Raw genomic sequence first — 25103 nt, 5'->3', positions numbered from 1 at the left:
AGCTCCTGCCCTGTCTTTCTCCTGACTGTCCCTGACTATCTCCTCCTCAGTGTCCCCATTCAATGTCATTTCACTGCAATCTGGTTTCTGTTCGAGCCACTGATGCCCCCTGTTATGATATCCAGTGAACACTCCCAGGTCTTACCTTATTAGATTATCCTGTGATATTTGACTCTGTTGCCAGATAATACTTCCAGAAGGTCAAGAACAATTTAAAAAAAAAAAAGCTTAAACAATTAAAATACATTTTAAAAATGAAAGAATTTTTTTTAAAAAGAGACTGTACCATCATAGTTCCGTTCCTTAATTGTTTTGTTGTTGTTTACTGTTGAGTCAGAACTGACCCATACCATAGGTGACCTCCCAGCAGGTTTTTAAATGCTGTAGGTCACAGAGGAGGAGATTGCCCATCTTTCTCCTTTGTAGTAGCTGGTGTATTCAGACTGCATACCTAATTAATTAGGAATGCTTATAATAGAAACTCTGAACATTCTAAATTCTAGCTCTGCAAGAAATGGACATTCTCTTCGTGTATAATTTGCAGCCTCAGAAAACCCACTGGAGCTTCAGTTATGAGTTGGTTCTGACCTTCTGACAATGAGTGGAAAGAGTTCCGGGTGAGTTGAGACACTCATCTCTCAGACCTTTCCTACGTGGAGGTGCTATGAAGCAGTTAGCACTCAGCATCTCTCAGACCCTTCATACCTGGGGGTGGTATAAAGCAGTTAGCACTCAGCTGCTCTTTCAGGGGTCCGCTATTTGAACCCACCCAGCAATATCACAGAATAATGACTCAGCAGTCCACTTTTGCTAGGCTTCAACCCAACTCTCAACTCATTGCCCATAAGTTTGAATCAACTCATAGCTCATCCTCCACTTGGTAAGGCACACAGGAGGAGATCGCCGAACTTTCTTGAACAGAGCCACTGGTAGATTCAAATCACCAAACAGTACCACTTTGGGGTTAGTAACTCAACTTCCTATGGACGATGCCACCAGAGCTCCCTAAATAAAATGCATGAAAGAAGGTTGTGCTTTTTTCCCTCAGAGATGCTACTGGCTTAGAATTGCCAGAGAGGTGCCACCTCTGGGTTACAGCACAGCTCCTCAGACCGTCCAGAAAATCCTATGGAACTCAGTCCGACTTTATCACATTAAGTTGTCATGAGTCCTGAGTGAGATCGACTCGATGGCAGTGGATTTGGGTTATTATTTGCTGTTTACATGTTTCCTCTGCCAGGACCTCACAAGTTTGCATTCCATGGAATTTTTGTCCTTGGATCATTGATTTTCTCTGCATTTTCACCTTGAAAAAAGCCTTTCTTATTATTTTAACTGTCATGTGTTGGCCCTCATCTCTCCCATGAGATCCAAATCCTGTGTTCAGCTGCTGCCTTGGTCTGTGCAGTTGAAGGTTCAGAGACATTTCAAAGTCAGTATGTCCCAAAGTGAACTTAGCAGGCTCTTCTCTGCCCAGCAAAATAGCCTGGCCTGCTCCCTGAGTCCCTGGTCTCGGTGACTATGTTGTGAAGTTCGCTTTACCAGCTTCACCTCTTACGAAATGGCTGTTCCTCTCTCTGCTTTTCATTCTTTCTTTGGGCCACCGGATCCCAGTCTTGCTTTCTTGGGTCTACCTTCACAGTCTGAGATTCAGGTCTTCCCCCATCACTGCCCCTCAAAGTCACATTGTGTCTCAGCTCAGAATCAGAGCATCCTTTGCAGCCCTCTTTTACTTCCGACCTCATCTTCCTCCTCCTCCACCACCACCACCCCTTCCATGTTACACACTAGGAATGCTTCCTGGCTTACAATCTTTCCCATATACTACATGACATCCCACCTCCAGACCTTTCCTCATGCCGCCTGTGAGATGAGTATAGGCAGCATAAGGACAGCTGACTTCTGTTAACTCTGCAAAGGGTAAACTGTCCCCATCAACAACATCCATAACACAAAACTACTTCTTGTAAGGTCAGATATGGTCTCCCATGTTCCTGCACCTGCTTCTGTTAACTCCAACATTGTTCTTACTACTCTTTGGGGTCTGAAATATGTTATAATGACCATACAGACCTCACAGAAAAATACTCACAGTTATGGGGCTTATTAAGAAAGTTAACAGACTATAATTGAGGTGCCAAAAGGTACAATCCCTTAGTCCAGACGTATTCTCAAGCATAGTCACAAGCCCTTGGACCTTCAGCCTTACAGCTTAGGTCGGTATTACAAAATTCCCTTTGTCCCTTACGATAAAGTATCTTCCCTTGGTCCTCCAGCAAGTTTGGGTAAAGGCTTTGGGCTCTTGGTCTATAGTGCAGCAGGCTCAAGTCAGCTCTGTTTCATGCTGGTTTCTGGTTCTCTGATGAGGCTGTTCTTCTTGTGTAGATCCTAGTCTAGGTAGTGCACGCATCTCTAGTCTAGGTAGTGCACGCATCTCTGGCCCCAAAGGATGTGTGCTGTACTCCCTGTTTCCTCTTCCTTGCTAATACTGAGATTCCCAAATTTCTGCTGCTGAACTCATTCAATGTAAACGTCCTGGAATGGTGATACCAGTCTATCCCCTTGTGAATGGACTTACAAACCCTAATTGCATTATTTCACCCAGTCATGTGCCAAAGTCAAAGTCAGTGTCTAAGAAAGCTATTTGTTTTCACACTTTAAAAACCTTATTTATAAGAAAAATAATCATTTGTTTTAAAAAGCATTAACCAGAGAGAAAGAAAAAGAAAACTTATGTAGCAGAAGACATGTAATGTTCAGTGGAAAGGTGGGATTTTTGGTTCTCTGGAGTTGAATGTCTAGTGTTTCTAGAACCAAAAACAGAAAAACAGTTAAAAGTCCCCAAAATCCAAGGACTGCTTGATTACCCACATCCACAGAGAAAACAAACACCAGGAAAAGAGGAGAGAAGGGACCACAATAGAAACCACACCTAGAGCCAATCTAGATGTGGTGATTTCCTGTGTGATGTGCTTTTAAGATCAGAGAGAACAAAAGGCTTCCTTTTTTTCTTGAAAAATGGATGAAAGTATAATGTATGGGAGAGAGGAAAGGGGCAAATAAGGAATTCTAAAATGCCAGGGATGTGTCCTGTCTCCATACCTTTTCAACCTGTATGCAGAACAGATTATCCGGGAGGCTGGGCTCTATGAGGAGAAATGTGGGGTCAAGATTGGTGGAAGATCTAGCAACAGTCTGCATTATGCAGATGACACAACCCTGCTTGCTGAAACTGAAGAGGACCTGAAGCGCTTGCTGCAGAAGGTCAAGGACTGCAGCCTCCAATATGGATTGAGGCTCAATGTCAAGAAGACAAAGATTCTCACCATTGGACCAATTGGCAGCATCATGATGGATGGTGAAGAGATTGAGATTGTTCATCAACAGCTTTAGTTTGCTTGGCTCCACAGTCAACACTCTCGGCACTAGCAGCCAGGAAATTAAAAGACGTATTGCGAGGGGAAACTCTGCTGTTAGGGATCTCTCCAAAGTACTGAAGAGCAATGGTGTCTCTCTGGAGACTAAGGTGTGTCTGGTACAGGCCATGGTCTTTGCTATCACTTGTTATGCATCAGAAAGTTGGGCAATGACTAAGGAGGATAGAAGGAGAATTGATGCCTTTGAGCTGTAGTACTGGAAAAGAGTATTGAGGGTACCATGGACTGCTAGGAAAACAAACAGACTCATCCTGGAAAGGGTTAAACTGGGCGGCTCCTTGGAGGCAAGGATTCTGAGGCTCCCTCTGACATGTTGTAAGGAGGGACCAGTCCTTGGAGAGGGATGTCATGCTTGGTAGGGTGGAGGGACAGCATAGGAGGGGAAGGCCCTCTATGAGGTGGATTCATTCAGTGACTGGGGTAATCAGGATGGATGTATTGGAGACAGTGTGATTGGCACAGGACAGAGCAGAGTTTAGGGCTATTGTGCATAGGATCGCTATGAGTCGCAAGCAACTTGACTGTACATAACAGTGACAACAACAAATGCATCAGGAAAGGAGAGAGAGTGTACACGTTTCTCCTAGCCTGAATGTTATAATGAAAGCTTGGAGAGGAGAAAGAAAGAGATTTCCAGATGTTTGAACTTTTAGATTAAGGGCGAAAAGAAAAATGTAAATAAGAAAATGGGTTTTTAAAAAAAAATCAACTCACATAGCAGCTGATTCCTCTATCCAAGCCTGCTGGAAATACATAATAAACTAGCATAGGAAGAGTGTGTGGGGTGGTATGTTGTTGTTGTTGTTTGTTGTTATATGCTGTCAAGTCATCTGTGACTCATAGTGACCCTGTGTACAACAGCCCTACACACTGCTCTATCCCTTGCTAATCTTATTGTCTCCCGAGACACCTATCCCCCTTACCCCAGTGACAGAAGCAATCCATCTCTTCAAGGGTCTTCCTCTCCTGCACTGTCCCTCCACCCTCCCAAGCATGATGTCCTTCTCCAAGGACTGGTCCTACCTCGCAACATGTCCAAAGTATAACAGACAAAACTTCAGAATCCTTGTCTCCAAGGAGCAACCTGGTTTTACCCTCTCCAGGATGAACCTGTTTATTCTCCTAGCAATCCATGGTATATTCAAAAATCTTCTCCAGCACCACAGCTCAAAGGCATCCATTCTCCTATCATCCTGAGTCATTGTCCAGCTTTCTGATGCATAGCAAGTAATTGCAAAGACTATGGCCTGAATCAGGTGCACCTTAGTCTCCAAACTGACATTGTTGCTCTTCAGTTCTTTGGAGAGCTCTCTAACAGAAGCAGACTTTCCCAATGCAATGTGTCTTTTAATTTCCTGGCTGCTGGTTCCGACAGTGTTGATTGTGGAGTCAAGCAAATTAAAGCTGTTAACAATCTCATTCTCTTCACCATCTATGAGGATGCTGCCAAGCATCTCAGTGGTGACAGTCTTTGTTTTCTTGATGTTAAGCTTCAATATATATTGAAGGTTGTAGACCTTGACCTTCTGCAGCAAGCAGTGAGTGGTCTAGTGGGAGAGAAATAATTTGTCTAATAATCCCTTCAGAGAGATTGGTAAACTCTGGGCGACTAAGGAGTTAGAGTATCATCATTCAGTTCTCCCCTCGCCCTTATGTAAAGATTGATTGGAATAGAATTAGTATTAATGCAAAATCTCCATCATAAGCCTTTGAGCAAAATGCTTGCTATGACTCATATTAAAGTTGATACCAATCCCTAACACGAAGTCTAAGGTTTTAGGAAAGCTTTTTCTTTTCTCTTTTTCTTTTATTTTGGTGTATTTTAAAAGCTGGTATACATTGTTATTCACACTGTATCTTTCCCATTTCCTTCACCCCTACCTCCACCCATCAAATTATATAACCCTATGATTGGCATCCCCCCCACCCATCCTCACCCCTCTATTTCCCCCTCCCCTCCTTGGATACTCATTCGACAATAATGCCATTTCCTTCACCCCCTCCTCTGCCCATTAAATTGTATGACCCTGTGATTAACACTTTCCCCCCACCCGTTCATCCTCTCCCCCCTGCTCCCTCCCTCCTGCCCTAGGATTTTCATACTCATTCTGTAATAATGGTTTTATACACTATTTGTCCTATGGGACTGTTGTTTAGTTCACTTAGAATAATGCAGTAACTCCAAGTTAGGTAGTAATTTACAAAATCATTGCTATTGTATTACATTGTATTCCGTTGTATGAATGTACCACAATTTCTCAATCCATTTGTTTGTGGTTGGACATCTGGGCTGTTTCCATGTTCTTGTGATGGTGAATAATGCTGCTGTGAGTATTGGTGCACAAGTCTCCATTTGTGTTCTCATCCTCTCAGGGTATATCCCAAGCAGTAGAAGAGCTGGATCATAGGAAATTTCTATGTTCAGCTTTTTGAGGAGGCACCAAACTGCCTTCCAGAGTGGTTGTACCGTTTTACAAACCCACCAACAATGTTTAAGAGTTTCTATCTCACTACGTGCTCTCCAACATTTATTACTTGCTGTGCTACTGGTGTGAGATGGTATCTCATTGTGGTAGCTCATCAGAGACAAACTGGAATCAAGCTTAGACAGCCTGGTCTATGGTATAAAGAGAATATAGCCAGAAATGTACAATCTGGAGAGGTTAAAATTGATGAATGGGACCTTCTAAAGATTAAATCCCTGTGTGCATCAAAAACATTTTCCAACAGAGTGAAAAGAAAACTTACTGGCTGGGGAATAAACATTTAGCAATACCATTTCAGACAAGGTTCTCATATCAAAAGTTTACAGACTACTACAGGGCATCCACAAGAAAAAGACTGATACCACAATTGCAAAATGGGCAGAAGATATGGAAGGAATTTTCACAGAGGAAGGCATTCGGATGGCCAACAGACGGGTGAAGAAATGCTCAAAATCACTGGCAATAAGAGAGATACAAAGGAAAGATATTTTTAACATTAAACGTTGGACACGACACTGTGACTGCCGGGAACACCCTTACAACCTTCCTCCCTGGTTGACTCTTGTCCTTCCAACTCTTCCATCAACTCCTCCAGAAAATATCTTTGGATTCTCATATTGGGATTCTCAAGTACTGCCACTGCTTATTTCAGGTGCAAGGAAAGCCAGAGGCTCAGCTTCTTGATCTAGAGATGCAGAAGTCTTCACATGTATCATCAGCGCCTTTTTTCCATTCCTGTGAGCTGTTTCTTTCTAGCATAACCTGAGAAACATTCAAAACAAAGTTTGCATGTTTAAATCACTTTGGAATTTGAGCATTCTTGTTATCCCAGGTGAGATCCATGCCCTTCATGAGAGGCTTCAGGACAAAGCTCTGCACCAAACACACATTCACACACAAGAGAGAAATGAGGATGGTAGGACTCAAGGTCTCGACTCTCTCCGAAGAGCTCAGAAGCACCAGGCGACAATCCAGATGTCTCCTCGCCTTCATCCCCTCTCCATGTGAGACACTCCTTCACTAGCTCCTCTGATGTGTTTTAGTGGGCTGGGCTGTGAACCAAAAGTCTGGCAGTTCAAATGCACCAAGTATTCTGCAGGAGAAAGATGGTCTATCTGCTCCCATTAAGATTTCAAACTCATTGCTATCAAGTCAGTTCCAGCTCATAGTTGACTCTGTCGAGTTCAGGAGTCCAAGGCAGTAACTCCTAATGGGAAGAGACTGCACACCTTTCTCCCTCAAAGCAGCTGGGAGATTTGAACGACCAACAACATAGCCTTTTTGATGGAGTACAATTGCCCTCAGATATAAAAAAATATACAGCCTCAGAAATTAGATGGAGGGTCATCAGGAGTTGAAATTGACCAAACAGCAGGAGGTGGGTATGGCTTGTTCAAGGAGCCCTGGTGACACAGTCACCACGTGCTGAGCTGTTAACGGAAAGGTTGGCAGTTTGAACCACTCTTGAGCCACATGAGAGAAGGAGGAGCAGCCCGCTTCCATAATGACTGCAACACTGGAAGCTTGACAAGGGAGCTCTACGCTGTCATATAAGGTCACTATGAAATGGAACCAACTCGATGAAAGCGGCTTTGGCGTGGGTTGGTAGGACAGTGGTTGAATGTCCGGATACTAGCTGAACAGTCAAAGGCTCAAATGCACCAGTCTTCTCCCATCGAGACTGGACCTTGCAATCTCTATGGGGCAGTTCTCATCTGTCTTGTAGGGTGCTGTGAATCAGAACTGACTTTTACAACAGGCTTATGTATATTCAGAGTTCCTGAGTGGTGCAAATGTTTAACAAACTTAGCTAACCAGAAGGTCGCAGGGTCAGGTCCACCCAGCAGAGTCACAGGATAAAGGGCCTGGTGACCTGCTTCCAAAAAACCAGCCACTCAAAGCCCTGTGGACACAGTTCTGCTCTAGCTCACATGTGATCACCATGAATGGAGTGGACTTGACCACCACCAGCCTGGTTTTAGAATAATGTGTCTATATTCCATGACACAGGTGGTATTCTCCTGAATGGACAGGAAGATCGAGTTCAAGGTGCACAATGGATATTGTTGTTGTTATTATGTGCCGTCGAGTCACTTGTGACTCATAGTGACTATGTACAACAGCCTTAAACTCTGCTCTGTCCTGTGCCATTCACATTGTCTCTGACACTCCCATCCCGATTACCCCTGTCACTGAATCAATCCACCTCATAGAGGGCCTTCTTCTCCTGCGCTGTCCCTCCACACTACCAAACATGATGTTCTTCTCCAAGGACCGGTCTCTCCTTACAACGTGTCCAAAGTATGTTAGACAGAGCCTCAGAATCCTTGCCTCCAAGGAGCCACCCAGTTTAACCCTTTCCAGGATGAATCTGTTTGTTTTCCTAGCAGTCCATGGTACCCTCAATACTCTTTTCTTTCCAGTACTACAGCTCAAAGGCATCAATTCTCCTTCTATCCTCCTTGGTCATTGCCCAACTCTCTGATGCATAACAAGTGATTGCAAAAACCATGGCCTGTATCAGATGCACCTTAGTCTCCAGAGAGACACCATTGCTCTTCAGTACTTTAGAGAGGTCCCTAACAGCAGACTTTCCCCTTGCAATACGCCTTTTAATTTCCTGGCTACTGGTGCCAAGAGTGTTGACCGTGGAGCCAAGCAAACTGAAGCTGTGAACAATCTCATGGATATTAGAGATCAGTATCTGGGAAAGGACGACGGAGGGAATGGGATTGGGAAGAAAGGAAAGTCAGCGCATGCTGCTCGCCCAGCAAGACTTACACAGACCAGGGGAGAGCTATGTAACAAATGGTGTCCGTCAGGCCAAAGTGGCCAGCCCTTTATGCACAGTCGCCCAGTGTGAACTGACCCCTGAAAGGCATCGCCTCAGGTGCGGTGGTTCCTTGAAGCTGAGGGAGGCAGCCCTGAAGGAGCTAATAACTGGTGTCCACTCACTGACCATACTCCCTGAAGCTGGACAGAGAATTCTGCTCCCTTGATGAGGGTCAGCATGGCCCATCTCCATGACCGTCGCATTGTGCTTGGTGCCAAGAACATACCTGTTAACGCTACAACTACACTGTCCGTCAGCATGTATGGAGATCCTCCTGCTGGCCATGCTGTCCTGTTTGTGCCTCTCAGTCAACAGGTCTTCCAAGGAAGGTACAGAAAGACTGTATCTTCCCCCTCCCTTTTTTAAAAAAATACTAATTTATTTACAACATTCAAATGCATTGTTTTTCACACCAGATCCTTCCCATTTCCTTCAAACACACCCCCACCCATCAAATTATATGACCCGATGATTAATCCCTACCCCCCCACACACACATCCTTACCCATCTGCTTCCACCCTCCTCCCCCCTTGGATGCTTGTACTCATTCTACAATAATGATTTTATACAGTATTTGTCCTTGTAGGACTGAGTTAGTTCACTCAGCATAATGTTCTTCAGTCCCTCTCAAGTTAGGTGATAATTTTATATTGGTTTACATACTAAGTTCATAGACATTGATTTTTGAGAGAGTTTCTGTAAAATGAAATATTCCAGATTATTGATTTGGGATTTGTTTTGTTCAGAGCCTTATATGTGAGGATATAAAACAGGGAATCTTCCAATGCTATAATTAGCACATGGTAGGGGCTTTGAAACTTGCTTCTAATACTTTCTAAGAGCTTTGGTTTAAAAGGATCCCTGGTTGCACACTTTGTTAAATATTGGGCTGCTAAACAGAAGGTCCGCAACCACTTCACACAAGAACAATGTCATACTCGGTGTCCATGTCGACTCACAGCCTCAGAAGAAGAGCATCTTAGCCTGTTTCTGTAAAGATTTACAGCCTCAGAGTATAACTCAGGGAAGTTCCACGCTATAAGCCCTATAGGGTTGCTTAGGGTCCAAGTCAGCATGACAGCAGTGGGTTAGTTTGGCTTAGAAGATATGGAGAAGAGAATTTAGATCTCGGGTTCTTCTGAGAAAATACAGCTCTTTCTAGCTGGAACGTCTCCTGGTTCTAAAATGACTTGGTAACCAGAGGAGCCATCTGTGCAGGTTTTACTGTTTAATACATGTTTAATACATGGGCAAAGAATGTGCACTGGAGACCCAGTGGACCAACTTCTGTTATATAAGCTTTGTGAGGGAAATTAAGTGGTAGACAAAGCATCTTGACAAAGGCAGAAAACTCAGGATAATTATATATCAAGGCCAACATCATGTTAATGGGAGCATGGCCATCACATTATGAGGGGCATGAAGCATAATTTATATAGAAATCCATGATCAAAATGTTTTATTACCAACACCCACTATTTAGGTTACCTATTAAAGGAACCAGACCACTCAGCACTAGCCAGAAAGAAGGGAAACTCATTAAAAGGGTGAAAATTTTACATTGTGGGTGGCATGTGAGGATTCTCTTTCTCTTCATATCTTTAACGGTTACCGGGGCCCAGTCTTTCCAGCAGCATGAAATGTAGCCCTGCACAGTGTCTACCTGTGAATGTAATGAGACAAGAACCCGAATCTGTGCTGTTTGCCAGCCCATCTCCATGATGCTCATGCCGTCCTGTGTTCACTGCACAGGACAAAGGATAATGCCTTCAAGTTGATTCTGACTCACGTATGTCAGAGGAGAGATTTTAAGGTTCATGACTGTTCAGCAGTAGATTGCCAGGCCTTTCTTCCAAGCCTACCCCGGGTGAGCTCTACTCTATAACTTTTCAAGCCCTTGACCATTTATGCCACCTTTGCAGCACATGTGGCATTTACTCATTCAGGAATAAATGAACAATCCTTTATTTTATACCAGCCATAAATGGAGAGACTCCAATAGTCAAAGGTTTCAATAATTTTGCACCACTTTCAAACCCATTTGTGTCATTCATGCTACGGAGGGTGGGGGCAAAACCTATCTTCCCTTTCCGTCTCTGGTCCTGCAAGCTCCTGCTTCCACTCCAGTCTAGTTCAGAGCCCACCACTTCTGGGAGGCCTCACTCTGTTTCTGCAAGGTGCACATGAGCACTTCTCCCTTAAGCCCGCCAGTAATTCGAGATACATACATTTCACAGTCATGCTTGGCTGTGCCCACACGGTGAACACTTTGCAACCCCACCACCTGATCTCAGAGGACACAAACAGTGCATACTCCTCAGATGTTTGTTCCCTGGATGGATGAGCATAGCATCACCAGTCTTCAAATGTCTGCCTGAGCTACTAGAAAAGATCCAGGGGTGCTTTTTACAATTCCATTATAGCTTGGACATACAGGTCTATTATTATCATCACCCACATCCCATGAATAGCACAGAGAGCAGATCAGTTATTCAAAATGGCCAAATCTTTTTCTCCAGATTTCTACATTCTTTTATGTTCTAAGACAGAGTGTGTGTGTGTGTGTGTGTGTGTGTGTGTGTGTGTGTGTGTGTGTTTTCATACTGTTAGAAGAGGTGGAGGGATGCCATCAAGTTGCAACCAACTCATAGCTGACCCTTCAGCAGGTTTTCAGAGGCAGAAAATGGCACAGGAGGAGATTGCCTATCCGCTCCCATGGAGCAGCTGGTGCATTTGAATTTAGGATTAGAGCGTAGCTCCTTACTATGAGGCTGCCATGGTATGTACTTTAACTTCATAACATGCCTGTGCCCATATACACATGTGTGCACACACATAACCTTGGCGTCTGCCTCTCAGAATGCCCAGGATGGCATGCCCATCACCCTCTTCGCCTTGACATTCATACTTAGGCCAAAGAAATCCTGAAGTAAAACAAAATCAGGAATCTACTGATCTCCTGACCCTTTTTTTTTCTGGTAATCCTAATATCTTTTTTGCTTCCCTGTGTTTTAAACCGGATTCCTAAATGGCAGCCCCCCCTGGTGTCTTTTTGCTCCCTCAGGAGTTTGCCCCAGGAGCAAGGGTGTCAGATATCCAGGGCAGGTGAGGAAGGTGTGTGACTGTACGCATCGTTTAGTGCATCTTATGCAGATGGGGCCAAGTCAACAGGAGTAACATGTGTTCGTGGCCAAGAGCTTGTATGCCTCCCAGCCCTGTCCGATCACTACGCTTGCCAGATCCACCACCCAGATCTAACACTAGAGCTAAGCAGATCACACATTTTTAGGTCTCTAAGGGCAAAATTTTCCCTTTTTGGAAACGTTGTCTTAATATCACCACTGGGAGAGAGTCTACTTCCAGGCATGGAAGAATGGTTGCTGGACAACCCAGACCTTCACCTACCTGGTCAAACTTGGGTTGGCATGGATGGTTGATGGAGTATTGAGACTAGAATTAATTTTTTTCCTTGCTCATTATATTATCTCTTCCCCATACCACCTCACCAGCCTACCAACTTTTTCCTGAACTCACTGGCATCCATCATTTTCTTTCCACTACCGACCTATTGTACAAAAGCTGCACTAAAATCCCAAAGTCACATGGTTCAAATCTACCAGCTGCTCCATGGGAGAAGGATAGGCAATCTCCTCCCTTGTGATTTAACTGCCTCTGAAAACCCAACAGAGGGTCAGCTACAGGTCTATTCTGGCTCTACGGTACACAACCATAGTGCCCTCCTCTGATATATTCTATTTCAATCAACATACTTAACACACAACCCAACAGAGCTGATCCCAGACTTTCCCAGCTGCCTGAAGCCCACTCAGCATCTGACCTCACCACCCCATTCTTGCTTGCTCCTAACTAGAAGAATAATTGAATCACATGCTTGGGCCCTAAAGGGGTGCCCAGGTGCCATTTTAACTGACATTCTCCCTTTCTGGAGAAATTAAAGCCAACTCACAGAAAGGAAGAAATGGTACCACTGGACCAGTAATGACAATTGCATCCCTTCCTTGATTGACAAGAGTCACAGGTTGGAGAGGACACACAGCACATGTGGTGGATAGGTGTCCAAACTGCAGGTCAGCACAGTGAACCCCCTCAGAATTGATGCCCAAGAGCAATATACAGTCTGAGACATCACATTTAGGGACTGACAGTGTGAAGGAGTTGAAATCAGGATGTCCTAGAAAACCTTGGGTGGTTGGCAGTAAGCTAGATAGTCCACACACTTAGAAGCTAAGCCCACACTGTCTGAAAGGGGGGAAAAACAGGCCAAATACTGGGATCTGTATTTAATCCATTCACAGCTGGGTCCCAAGTGCACACACTGCAAGCAGTGAATGGTGTTTAATCCATCTTTGTAACTCAGCACAATGCTTTGTGACTATTATGTGCTTAATGTTTGTTGGATTTAACTTTAAATCTTTTAATGGAAACAGATATGTAACTGGGCAAAATTTAATTCTATAAATGTTTTGGCTTCCCATTAGCTTTAGAGTCCGTACTGCTTTTCCACTCAGCTAATAATTATTCTTAATTGGAATGTTATTTTAAACAATGGTTTCAGGTTATAGCTACATTGTAAACTTTTATTGCAAAAGTAATTTAGATAAATGATTATTCCAGCTTCAAAACCATCTTACAAACTGTCCAGTTTCTTACAAGAACTACCCCTCTGGCTCAGAATGTCCCATAAGCTCAGTTTCCAGAAGTTCTGACACACTTTTCATGGCTGATGAAATATTTAGGCATTTATGTTAGAGGTTCTCCTTCAACTTAACAACTAAAATTGTAGTGAATTGGAAGGCCCCCGCCCCCTGCAAAAAAAACCCCACATCCATTGAATCAGGTCTGACTCATGATCCTCTATCAGGTTTGGGTTTTGTTTTTGTTTTATAATTATTATAATGATGATGATGATTTATATACAAAGTTTGTGTACATTGTTTTTCATACCAGATCTTTCCCATTTGCTTCACCCACCCGACCTCCACCCATAAATTTGTATGACCCTATGATTAACCACGTATGCTCCCCTCTCCCCTTATCACAGAGGCTGTAAAACTTTACCAAGGAGACTGTCCATCTTTCTCCCAATGAGCAAGTAGTAGATTCAAAGCATAGACCTTTTGATTAACAGCCAGGACTGAATACAAATACCAAGTTAATTGTTAACAGATAGTTCAGAGACAGAGAAGAAATTATAATGTTCTTCCTACCTGGAATTATGAACTGGGGTAGAGAGGTTTTTGTTTTGCTTTGTTTTTAATTCTTTTATATTGGCTTGCTTACAAAGTTCATAAAAATTGTGTTTCACACTATCCTTCATTCAAAATGTATTTCATGCAATCATTCTCATTTATTATGTTTTATAATATTAATCACCATTGAACTATGCCCACCATTACCCTGCCTTTCCAGATCTCCGTCAGATCTTTCTCATTTCACTTCCCTTCACCCACCAAATTGTGTGACCCTATGATTTCCCCCATCCTCACCCCTTTGCTCCCACCTTTCCTCCCTTTGAATCCTCATGCACATTTTACTAGTTTTCTTTCTATTTCTACAATAATGGTCTTATACAGCATTTGTCCTTATAAAACTGAGTTAATTCACTCAGCAGAATGCCCTCCAGTCTCTCCCCAGTTATGTAGTAATTTTTGAAGTCGTTGCTGCATAGAATACTACTGTGTGAATATGCCACAGTTTCTCAATCCATTTGATTGTGCTGGACATTTGTGCTGTGTGTAATTCCCTGCTATTATGATAACACTGTTATGAACATTGGGATACAAATCTCCATTTGTGTCTCAGTTCTAATTTCCTCGGGATGTATTCCTAGCAGTGGAGAGAGTTCCTATATCTCCACATTCTCTCCAACGTTTTTGTTTGCTGTCCTGTTAAACTTTGCAATTGTGTAGAGAGGTTTCCGTGTGAAGTATTTACCCTTCACATGGTTGAGCTACACCGTTCAGTTCCTTACATTTCGCACTTAAGATACATCCATTTAGTATACTGGTGCTGCCACAAGAGGGCAGTAGAGAGACCTTAACAGAGCAGGGTTCAGAGCTGTTGTCAACGACTTGACGGCACATAACAATTGTAATTGGGATGAAGGTTTATAATTAGGTATTATTGTCATGACAGGAGTCCAGGAAGAAGGCTGCATAGTAGAGTGGACTTGGGAGGAGGGATTGTATAACAATGAAAGGATGTTTCTTTTACTTTTAAAAGAGAAAAGCAACTGGAGAGGAGAGGGGTGGGCAGGGAGAAAAGTGCAAGAATGAATGAATGAAAATCCAAAGTCTCTGTAAACTTTTATTAGTATTAATAATAATAATCTAAACACAGTTTTGGTTTTGACATTAACTGCAGTATTCATAATACAACTGCACATCTTTGTTGTTAGATTCCATCAAGTCACCCATGAAAAGCAACAGACTGAAACCTTAAGCAAATCCTTCAAGAGGCAGGAATTCTCCTTAACAAAACCTGGCTTTTTATCCAAAATAGGTTTCTGTATATTAAGTCAATGAGATGAGGTTGTGTCTTTTAAAAGCCCTGTGCCATCAGTATGCATTTTTAACAAAGTAATAAAAACAAGTATCAAACTTCTTATACTCATTCAGCAAGTGTGTGGGGCCCTTGTGTTGCAGGATCGCAGTTCCCCATTTTCCGCTGTGTGAACAGAAATACACATAAAGAAGTTCCTGAGGGCTACTGTGACGCCAGCATGAAGCCCACCCCCGAGGAGGAGCCCTGCAACCTGTTCCCCTGCCCGGCCTTGTAAGTCACCTCTCTGTAAAGTCCCCTGTGGTCACGTACCTTATGGTCACTTGTGAATAGAACATTGACAGCAGACTTTATCTGGAGGGGTTGGTTCTATTTTGTTTTGCATTGTTTCAAATTTGGTTTCTTAATAATGAGCTCTGGTGGCCTAGAGGGAAGAAGCTGGCTGCAGCTTCAAAGGCACGTGGTTCAAATCCACTAGCTGCTCTGCAAGAGAAAGATGGTCAGTCAGTGTCTTGTGTGATTTACTGTCTCTGGAAACTCAATGGAGGGTCAGCAGTGGGTCAGTTCTGACTTGAGGGCACATACCAGCAAGACGGAGCTGTCGTGGTGTGGTCTGTAGAGAGGAGGCTACTAACTCAAAGGCCACACCTCTCTGGCAGTGGGAATACACCAGCATCTCTGAGGACAAAGATGGACAATCTCCTCCTGTGTGTTTACAGCCCCAGGAAGCCCCTGGAGGGTTGACTATAAGTTGGCACTAACTTGATAGGAATGAGTTTGCATTTATTAGGTGCTTGGGGGGTTTGGGGCAGTTTTAAGTTTACAGGAAAGTTGTCCATAAAGTACAAAGAGTTCTCATATGCCCTCTGTCCCACACACAGTGGTTTTCTCCAGTGGTTAGCATGGTGCATTCTTGTGGTCTGTTTATTAAAACTGGTGAACCAGTGCGGAACAGCATGTTTTAGTAATGAAGTCTATCCTTTACAGTAGGGTTCTCTCTCAGAACAGTCCTGCAGGTTTTGACAGACGCATCAGATGAGGTGTCTACCGTTAGTGTCATCAGACAGTTTTGCTCCCTCAAAGGGCCTTGTGCTCTGTCTTTACAACGCTTCCCTAATCTAATTTTCAAGCCCATCTAAGTGTGAGTGGCAGGTATGGCACTGTGTCTCTGTATCAGATGGGGTCTGCTGGACAAGGGCACTGTCTTTCCAGGTGGGCCTGGGAGCTAGCAGGCTTTACTAGGTCAGCCTGCTCCCAGGAAGCCCACCCTTTGGGAAATTCCCATGATGGGGATTTTAGCCTCGTAAGAAAAGCCTCAGAAGGGAGCGAAGAATTACAAGCCGGTGGGATCCGTGTTGTAGGTAGGCTGTGGCTATAGAAAAAATATGGAGTCATAAATGCACCTGCCTGGAGAAGTTAGGGGGTGTTTCACAGGGCGGGTCTTGGATGGATTATTGGTTATTAGAGACTTGGAGTGGGGGGACAGGAGAGAAGGACCCTAAAAGAGACTAAAAAGTAATAAAAGCAACAGCCTCATCAAAATACAGTAAGAACACATGCCCGTGACTTTTTTAACTAATGACAAAGGAGATTCTGTAAAATTGGCATGCAAATGTTGTTGTTTACTGTTGACTCAGAATCAAGCCACAGCTGACCCTCCAGTGGGTTTTCAGATGCAGTGAATCGCTCTGGAGAAGATTGCCCATCCTTCTCCTGTGGAGCAGCTGGTGGTCTCGAGCTGGGTGCCTTCGGGATTGCAGCACAGCTTCTTGCCACTAGGCCACCAGAGCAGTTATTAAACCATAAAGAATACTTAAGCAAGGTTTCTTCGTTTCAAAGTGAGTTTATGTTCTACAGGACAATAAAATAATCTTTCAGGGCGGGGTGTGTGTGTGTGTGTGTGTGTGTGTGTGTGTGTGTAACAAAGTGACATTACCTTACAGAGTCCGAGGACCTGTAGGTGGCTTTGAAGCCAGGCTGTATTCTGATGAGAATGGTTCCAGTGTGCTCCAGGCTCCCTCGGTGCACTTCCTGTTGAAGGGAAGTAACCTCTCACTCTTAAACCTTCCTTCCTGAGCTAGCTGGGACATCGGAGAATGGTCTGAGTGCAGCAAAACCTGTGGCCTGGGCATGCAGCATCGCCAGGTCCTGTGTCGCCAGGTGTATGCCAACCGCAGCCTGACAGTGCAGCCCTATCGCTGCCAGCACCTGGAGAAGCCGGAGACCACCAGCACCTGCCAACTCAAGATCTGCAGCGAGTGGCAGATCCGCACAGACTGGACCTCGGTACGCAGGGCCAGGGGGGTTGTGGAAGCCCAGCTCTGCTCTCAGAGCCACCTTCTCACCCTGCACTCCACACCCTAACCTCCACACCACCACCATGCTCCTGCCTTCCCCCACTGAGACCTGTGATGGGCTCACTTCTCCTGGACAGGGCTCAAGCTGGGGAACCCAGACAGGTTTTCAAACCTTGGTTATATCCAGGGCTCAGCAAGTCCAACACATTTTTTTTTATTCCAACACATTTTATATGTTGTTTTTTCCTCTTAAACCACCAGCTGTGCTCTTACTCGATGTGTCGAGCCTACCACCCACGCCCTTGTGGAGTTTTCTAAATCCTTGTTCCTCAGGCGTAGTGTGCACACCAGCTGAGTGGATTTTTAGATATGCAGCATCTCAGATATCACCCGGACCCACTCAGCATTTTAGCTGATTCCTGCACAATAACATATATGTCCCCGGAGGTCTGAGAGACCTGTTTTCTTGTTTTGGTTTTGTTTGGGTTTTTTAGGGAGGTTCTATTTTTTTTTAATTGAGATTTTAATGAAAGATTATAGAGAACTTAGATTTCCATTCATTCATTGTTGCACTGTTTTCCTCCCTGCCCACTCCCCCACCCCAGTTCACTTTTCTCTTTGAGAAGAAAAAAAAATTCTCTCATGGTTATACAATCCCCTCCCCGACCACCATCCACTTTACTATGCAGCCCTTATTCTGGACTCTTGCAATGCAGATAATACCTAATCATATATACCTTTTAAACAATTCTCTCCCTCATCAGTTTCAATGCAGTGTATATTATTTATCCCCGCTTTTCTTTGTTTCCCCCCAACTCTGATGCCTGTCCCTGTTTTATAACAGTGGCATTATGCAGTGTTTGTGAGAGGCCTGTTCTAAAGCACAGCTTTACCACATTACCCATCTCAACAGCAGAAAATCACCTCTCAGGAATTACCTATCCAGTGTTCCTTCCGAGGGAGAGGGACGTCTCTTTCATCCTCTTTGCCACCTCTTCCATCCCAGACAAACCCCTCAGGCTCTTCTCTAGACACCCCTCACCTCCCAGACATCCCTCACCTTTTCATGCTTCCCTGCCCTTGTTTATATTGTTTCCTCTAACCTCTCCCCCTCAGAGCTTCTTTCTGCTGAGCTCAGCTTTCAAAGCTCTTTTCAGGAGGCTGGCTCTGGCCTGGCCTGGCCCTGCAGGGTGAGTCACTCTCTCCCCTGTTCCTACCTTTTCTAATAGAGATGCGCTTTTCCTGCCAGCACCCCACACACACCAGGTGAAGTTATTCAAGAGCAAATCTCAAGGCATTTTAAATTTGTTTTTTAATTCCCATCACCCACTGGCATGTGAGGTAATGTCCTAGGATTTTTATTTTTTTAAATCATCTTCTTTCAAGGACGTGCCCAATCATGTAGTATGTGAAGTATGGGACAAAGCAGAATTTCTCTGGCAAACACTAAAAATTCCCCCTGCAATAGCAGTAAGGCTGTTTCTCCCTCACCCCATCCCTGCCCCTTTTCCAAACTTTGCTAAATCCTCTGACAGCTAAAGTTCATATCAATTATTAGATAAAGCCTCCAAGTGAATATCAAATACCAAGTGAAAAACAGAAAAGAGACCAGAGACCCCATCCAATCTGATGCTATTCAATCATTGTCCCAGCATAGAAGGATAATGTGTAAAGAGTACTTTGATATTAGCAATAATCCAAGAAGAAAAATGTAATTGCCCTTTTTATAACTTCAAGCCCAGCCAAGGCTGTATGTCTTTATGTTAATGTTGGTCTTACTCGGTGTGTTCTGAGATGCTACTTTGCTTCTCTGAGTAGCACCAGAGGAGACAGACTTGAGGCTGATGGGCATCCCTCCCCACTGACTTCAAGGATGATCCTGTGGGCGTTGTGTGTGTGAGCACCTCATCTGTCACTGAGCCGCAGTGAGAGAAGGCTGGCAATTGGTAGAGCCAATTCCTAATTTTGTTCTCCCATTTTCTAGATGAGAAAACTGAGGCTCGGAAGAGTAAAGTAACAGAACATTTCAGAAAATCTTAGTGGAAAAGGTTTTGCTGTTTCTAGGTTCAGATCCTCTCCCAGGTAGTTAACAGCATTGGAGGGGACCTTGTAGCACAAGATAATCCCCTACCATCAACTGTTAATGATCCAGTGGGCAAAGGGTGAGGGCCCCATAACTATGCATCGTTCTTTCTCAGAGATAAAACGTTCCACTGAAGCAGGCTTCTCTGTTCTAGTGCTCAGTGCCCTGTGGAGTGGGACAGAGGACCCGAGACGTGAAGTGTGTCAGCAACATTGGGGATGTGGTGGATGATGAGGAATGCAACATGAAACTGCGGCCCAATGACATCGAGAACTGTGACATGGGGCCCTGCGCGAAGAGCTGGTTCCTCACCGACTGGAGTGAGAGAGTGAGTATGACAGCGGGCAGGCAGGAGTGATGGGCTGACAGGCAGGAGCTGAACATCACCAGATGGTAGTCATGGGGCAGGTAACTGCAGGAGTTCCTACATTTGGACTCTGGCCCTTGTAGAAGTACTGAGAATATCCAAAATTTAAGGGTAAGTGTGAAATAGTTCCAATCTCTTTAGCACTCCACATGAATGCTAAATTATTAAATACCGAGTAAACTAAGATATGACATCATGCTTTTTTTATCTTTTGTGAGAGTCTGCACATGATACAGTGACGGGCCTCTTCCCTGATTCCTACAACTCCAACCATCTCACATACTCCTCTCCTCACTCACTGGCAGATAGCTCTGGAGGTGTGGTTAATAAGGAGATATGCTTCTCGCACAAAGGCCATGCCTCGCTGGAAGTGTGAATCGGCCTGGACTTCTGCGAGAGAAGGATGAACAATCTTTTGCCTTAGAAGCCCAGTGGAGGCCAGCTATGATTTGGTTCCATGTCAATGGCAAGGAATTGGTTTGGTTTGGTTTGGTTTATTGTGTGTAGGCTCTTCACCAGGCACTGGGGACGTGACTGTGATAAATAGACGTGGCCCCTGCCCTAGTCCCCAGGTGCCTCTGGAGTTTGCCCATGACCCTCACAGCACCTGGATGAGGCAGTGCTGGTTGTTGCCAGATAATTTCAAGTCCATTTCACATAGTGATCTCAGGCCACAAAATACAGCTGTCCCCGTCGGGTGGTCCAGGATGTAAGCTTTGTGGATGCACATCTCCAGGTCTTCCTCCTACAGAGCAGCTGGTTGGTTCGAACTGTTGACCATTTGGTTACCCGCTGCGTGCTCAACTGTTGTATGACCAGAGCTCCCTGCTAGAAGATGAGGTGATCTTTAATGTCTTATGATAAGTGAGGAGTCTGAGGTTTGTTGTATCACTATAAACCATCTGCTGCTCTCAACCTAGAAAACTTCTCCAATAAGGGATAAGGGAATGAAATCTTTTTGTTATTATGTGAGCATTAAATGAGAATGTGGTGCCTCGAGGGCAGCTCATTAAAGAGATCACACAGAAAAAGATCAAAGGGGCGACAAGGGGCCCAAGTATAAAGCCCAGAAGACAAGAAGCAGTAAGATCGAAGGATTCTTGGAGATGAGAACCACAGAGAAGCAGTGGAAAGAAAATAATGACACCATTATAATTGATATCATAAAACAAAATGTGTATGAACAGTTGAGCAGAAAACCAATTTGCTCTGTAAACTTTCACTCACATTGCAATAAAGAAAAAAAATTATTTAAAAAAGAAAGAGATCATAAAGATGGGAAGAAATCTTTCCCTTATATGGCCAATGAGATGTGACCTTTTTCATACATGTTCTCAGGGTAGATGATAACTGATTCTGCCTCATAGCAATGTATAGAACAGAGAATTGTCCCATAGGGTTCCCAAGGCTGTAAATCTTTGTAAAAGTACACTGCCTCATCTTTCTCGCTCAGCAAGGTGGGTGGGTTTGAACCCAGCACGTAACCACTGTTGCTCCAGGGCTCCTTAAAGAAGAACTAGTTCTTGAAGAAGACTGGACAGCACCCTTTGCCATGCAGTCGTCCGTCTTAAAACACTGGGAGGCATTTAGAGTTACCCCATCCTGTAGGGTCTCCATGAGTTGGGGGTGGGGGTATGTTGCCACCAGCTGTTGTTAATTGCCTTTAATCAAAGGAAAAACAACCCTCTTCCTGTCTTTATGACAGGAAGTAGTTTTATAGATTAGAGCCCACGGGAGTGAAGCTCTTCCCTCCCACAGAAACTTTGGGATTCACAATTTTGCTCGCCGCATGGGAGTTGCCATGATTAGGGTTAGCTTGATGACAACTGGGGGAGCAGGGGGTCTGTGTGTGTACATTGCTCAGTTTGAAAAGTGGAAAATTAAGTTTGCTGTTCACATGGAAATTAGCTAGGAAGGCACATTCTTGGGATTAGAAATTCTAAGATAACTGGAGTTCTATTTATCTTCTATTCTCTAAGAAAATGACAGTATCTTGAGTTTTAAAGATAGAAAAGCCAAATGCAACCCTCCATTGGGTTTCTTTGTGGCAGGAGACTCCCTATCCATCTTTCTTTTTTTTAATTATTATTGAATTTTATTAGTTTTAATGAACATTTACAGAGATTTTCATTCATCCATTGTTGCACTATTTTCTCTACCTTCCTCCCCAGTTCGTTCCTCTTCCCCGCCCTGAATATCTGTTTTAATTGTCCAGTTGACACAGTGCTTGTCAAAGCCAGTTCTGATTAATCTCCTTTGTCAGTGTGTCCTTTGCCATTCCCTATCACTCCTCCCTGAGAGAGACTTCACCCTGATTCATAAGGAAAAGGGGATGGCGTATTCTCTTAGCTACTACCTGCTGGAATGGGATGCTGCAGGTTTCAGGGTGAAGATCTTCTCTCACTACAATAAAGGGCCCCTTTGGCAGTAGGAAACACATAGACTATTATGGAGATTGATTTTGGAATTTAGATGCACTGTTATCAATTGTGCTTAGCCATACATGTTCATATCCTTGAAGATGTATCATGGAAGTATTGCAGCCTAGAAGACACAAACTTAACTAACAAGTTAAAAGTACATGAGTCAAAAATTAAAAAGCAATTAATATTCTGAGTAGAGGTTCTAATAGTGGCACAAATCAAGTTACAGAGGGAGGGTGGTTCTTACAATAAAAGGCCTATAGACTAGCACTTTGTCTATTATAGTGTAGAGGTTAGGAACCACAAGATGTAGAGGCTCAGCTATGTCATTTATGGTTCTTAAGTCCTGGAGCAAATTCCATCTACCACTGGGTTGTTTTACAACTTGGAAGTTCGCATGCAAGGTAGAGGTAAAGTAAGGAACTGCTTTTGAGGGTTTCCGTCCATTCCAACAACTAAGAAATAGTGACAAGAGTTGGGACCTCAGAAGGCTTTTAGGGCCAATTAGTAGGCTCTGTGTCCAGGAGAAAATGAATATACTTACCAGTAATGTTAATGCTCATCCACGGCTCTTCTGGGAGGATCTAAATCGTTGAAGCGTCCTCCTTTGTTTCCTTCCAGCTGGGAGCTGGGGCCTGTCAGTCCTGTCTGCCACGAGGACCTGATGTGGGCCACCTTGGCCAAGTGTCCTTCAGAGCCACACTTAAAGCAAGTGAGTGGGAGCTTCCTCTCTACTCCCTTGCCTATCTGTGGCTCTCGTCTGTGACACTGTCTATCCATCTATCTTACATTAGGAAAGAGACTAGATAAAACACACATCCAAGGCAAAAAAAAAACAAACGCCAAAACCCCAAACCTTTTAGCCTATAACATTCCCGTTATTGTAATGAAATTTGAGGCAATTGGTTCATTGTGTCCATTTTCTAATGAAACAGCAAGCATTGGCTCCAAGAAGTGTTTCTGAGTCCTTTGCCCCAGAGAAGGAGAATCTTTCCTTAAAAACTCAGACCCAGCTCAGCCTGGTTATGCAAATGAGGACACTCTGGGGGTGGAGTCCTTGAGAGTTGAGCTGCCAACCCAAAGGCAGCACCTTTCTGGTGGTTCAAATCCACTAGCAACTCTGAGGGATAAAGGTGGGCAGCCTCCTACCATATGATTTATACTCTCCTGAAAACCCGCTGGAGGGTCAGCTTGGAGTCAGGTCCAGTTCGACAACATTGAGGGCTTTTCTGAGTCATGCAGTGATGTCAGTTTGAAGATTAAGCTGCACCTAAGTAAGGCCATAGTCTTCTTAATCACCTGCTATGCATCAGATTGCTGAACAATGAATAAGGGCGGCAGAAGAATTGACACTTTTGAGCTGTGGGAGAGTGCTGAAGAGAGTGCTCTTTGGAGGCAAAGATCATGAAGCTTTGTCTTTTATACTTTGGACATGTAGCTAGGCAAAGTTATTCCTTGAAAAGGGATATCATGCTTGGAAAGATGGGCGGTCAGCAAAGGAGACGAAGACTCCCAATGAGATGGATTGACATGGTGACTACGACAATGGGCTTGAGTGGTTCAGAGACGGTGAGGATGGTTCAGGATAGGGTTCAGGTTGGTGGTTGATAGGCTCACTATCATCGTACTCGACAGAACCAAGCAACAACAGCCGTTTCATTACTCTGGGCTGTGATTTTTCAAGGCTAGAAAGCAATGAACAAAAATTAAAGTGAAAACCTTAGTGAGGAAATGTGGTTGTGTTTTCCCTTTCTTGATTTCTGTTTTCAATTGTTTGGTCTAGTCAACTGTATGAGCCTCACTCTCTCCTTTTAAAAATGGGATGTAGGGTTTGAGGTCCTTAAACAATTTACTGAGCACCTGATGTCTCCAAACCACAGTATTCATTGTCTCTGATTCTACCAGGAGTGAGGTCTTTGTGGATTGTTCAGGAGAGCATATCAGACTTTGAGCGGCGTTCTCACTTGCCCTGAACCACACCGTTAGTAGGGATATTAACCTCTATGTGTCTGGCTCCAAACCCAGCTCTCCCTCTGTACCAGGCAGCTTCCCAGGACTCTCCAGGCTGTGGCTCCAGAGTAAGGACCATCTGTCCTCATCTTGGAATCATTGACAGACTCCACCTTTCATTCTTGCCTAGACCAGCTAGGAGCAAGTGGTCATGGATCCAAGTCTGTACTCACACATTCTTCTTTGCTGCTGACTATGTTCTTGAAAGTAAAAGTTAAGACAGATAGTCTGAAAAATAAAGTTGTATTTATCACAACTCTAGGAAAAAATATTGAGTCTAATCTATTCCTGGAAAATTGAGGTTGGAGGGATGCCATCATGACATTCCATAAAGGAATTACAGATACCAATTACCACAGAATCAATTCCAACTCCTGGTGACCCTGTGTGTTGGAGTAGAACTGTGCTCCAGATTGTTTACAGTGGCTGACTCTTCAGAAGTAGATTTCCAGGCCTTTCTTGCGAGGTGCCTCTGGGTAGACTCGGACTACCAACATCCAGTTAGTAACCAAGTGCCGCAGCTGTTTGCACCATGCAGGAACATGCTCCACATGAGGAAGAAAGCAGACTGAAGAGGGTTTTGCTGGTTCTTTTCTTAAAAACAGAAACAAGTCTGCAACACTTCCATGATACATCTTCAAAGA

At 44.0% G+C, this 25103-nt stretch overlaps 1 protein-coding gene across 2 annotated transcripts in view; it reads left to right on the top strand.

The window, feature by feature from the left end:
- The window catches only part of THSD4 (thrombospondin, type I, domain containing 4), an 868930-nt gene that overhangs the window by 816406 nt on the left and 27421 nt on the right, over positions 1–25103 (top strand). For both annotated transcript variants that reach the window (XM_006888340.1, XM_006888339.1), the window contains 3 exons: positions 15423–15552; positions 17361–17565; positions 19814–19987. In XM_006888340.1, the coding sequence (XP_006888402.1) occupies positions 15423–15552; positions 17361–17565; positions 19814–19987 (509 nt within the window). The remainder of the gene's footprint in view (positions 1–15422; positions 15553–17360; positions 17566–19813; positions 19988–25103) is intronic.

The sequence above is a fragment of the Elephantulus edwardii genome, unplaced genomic scaffold (assembly GCF_000299155.1).
Source record: "Elephantulus edwardii isolate Elephantulus edwardi_28Jun2011 unplaced genomic scaffold, EleEdw1.0 scaffold00066, whole genome shotgun sequence".
Lineage (NCBI taxonomy): Eukaryota > Metazoa > Chordata > Mammalia > Macroscelidea > Macroscelididae > Elephantulus > Elephantulus edwardii.
Note: the sequence above shows the minus strand (reverse complement) of the source record. Positions and strands in the feature narration are given on the sequence as shown.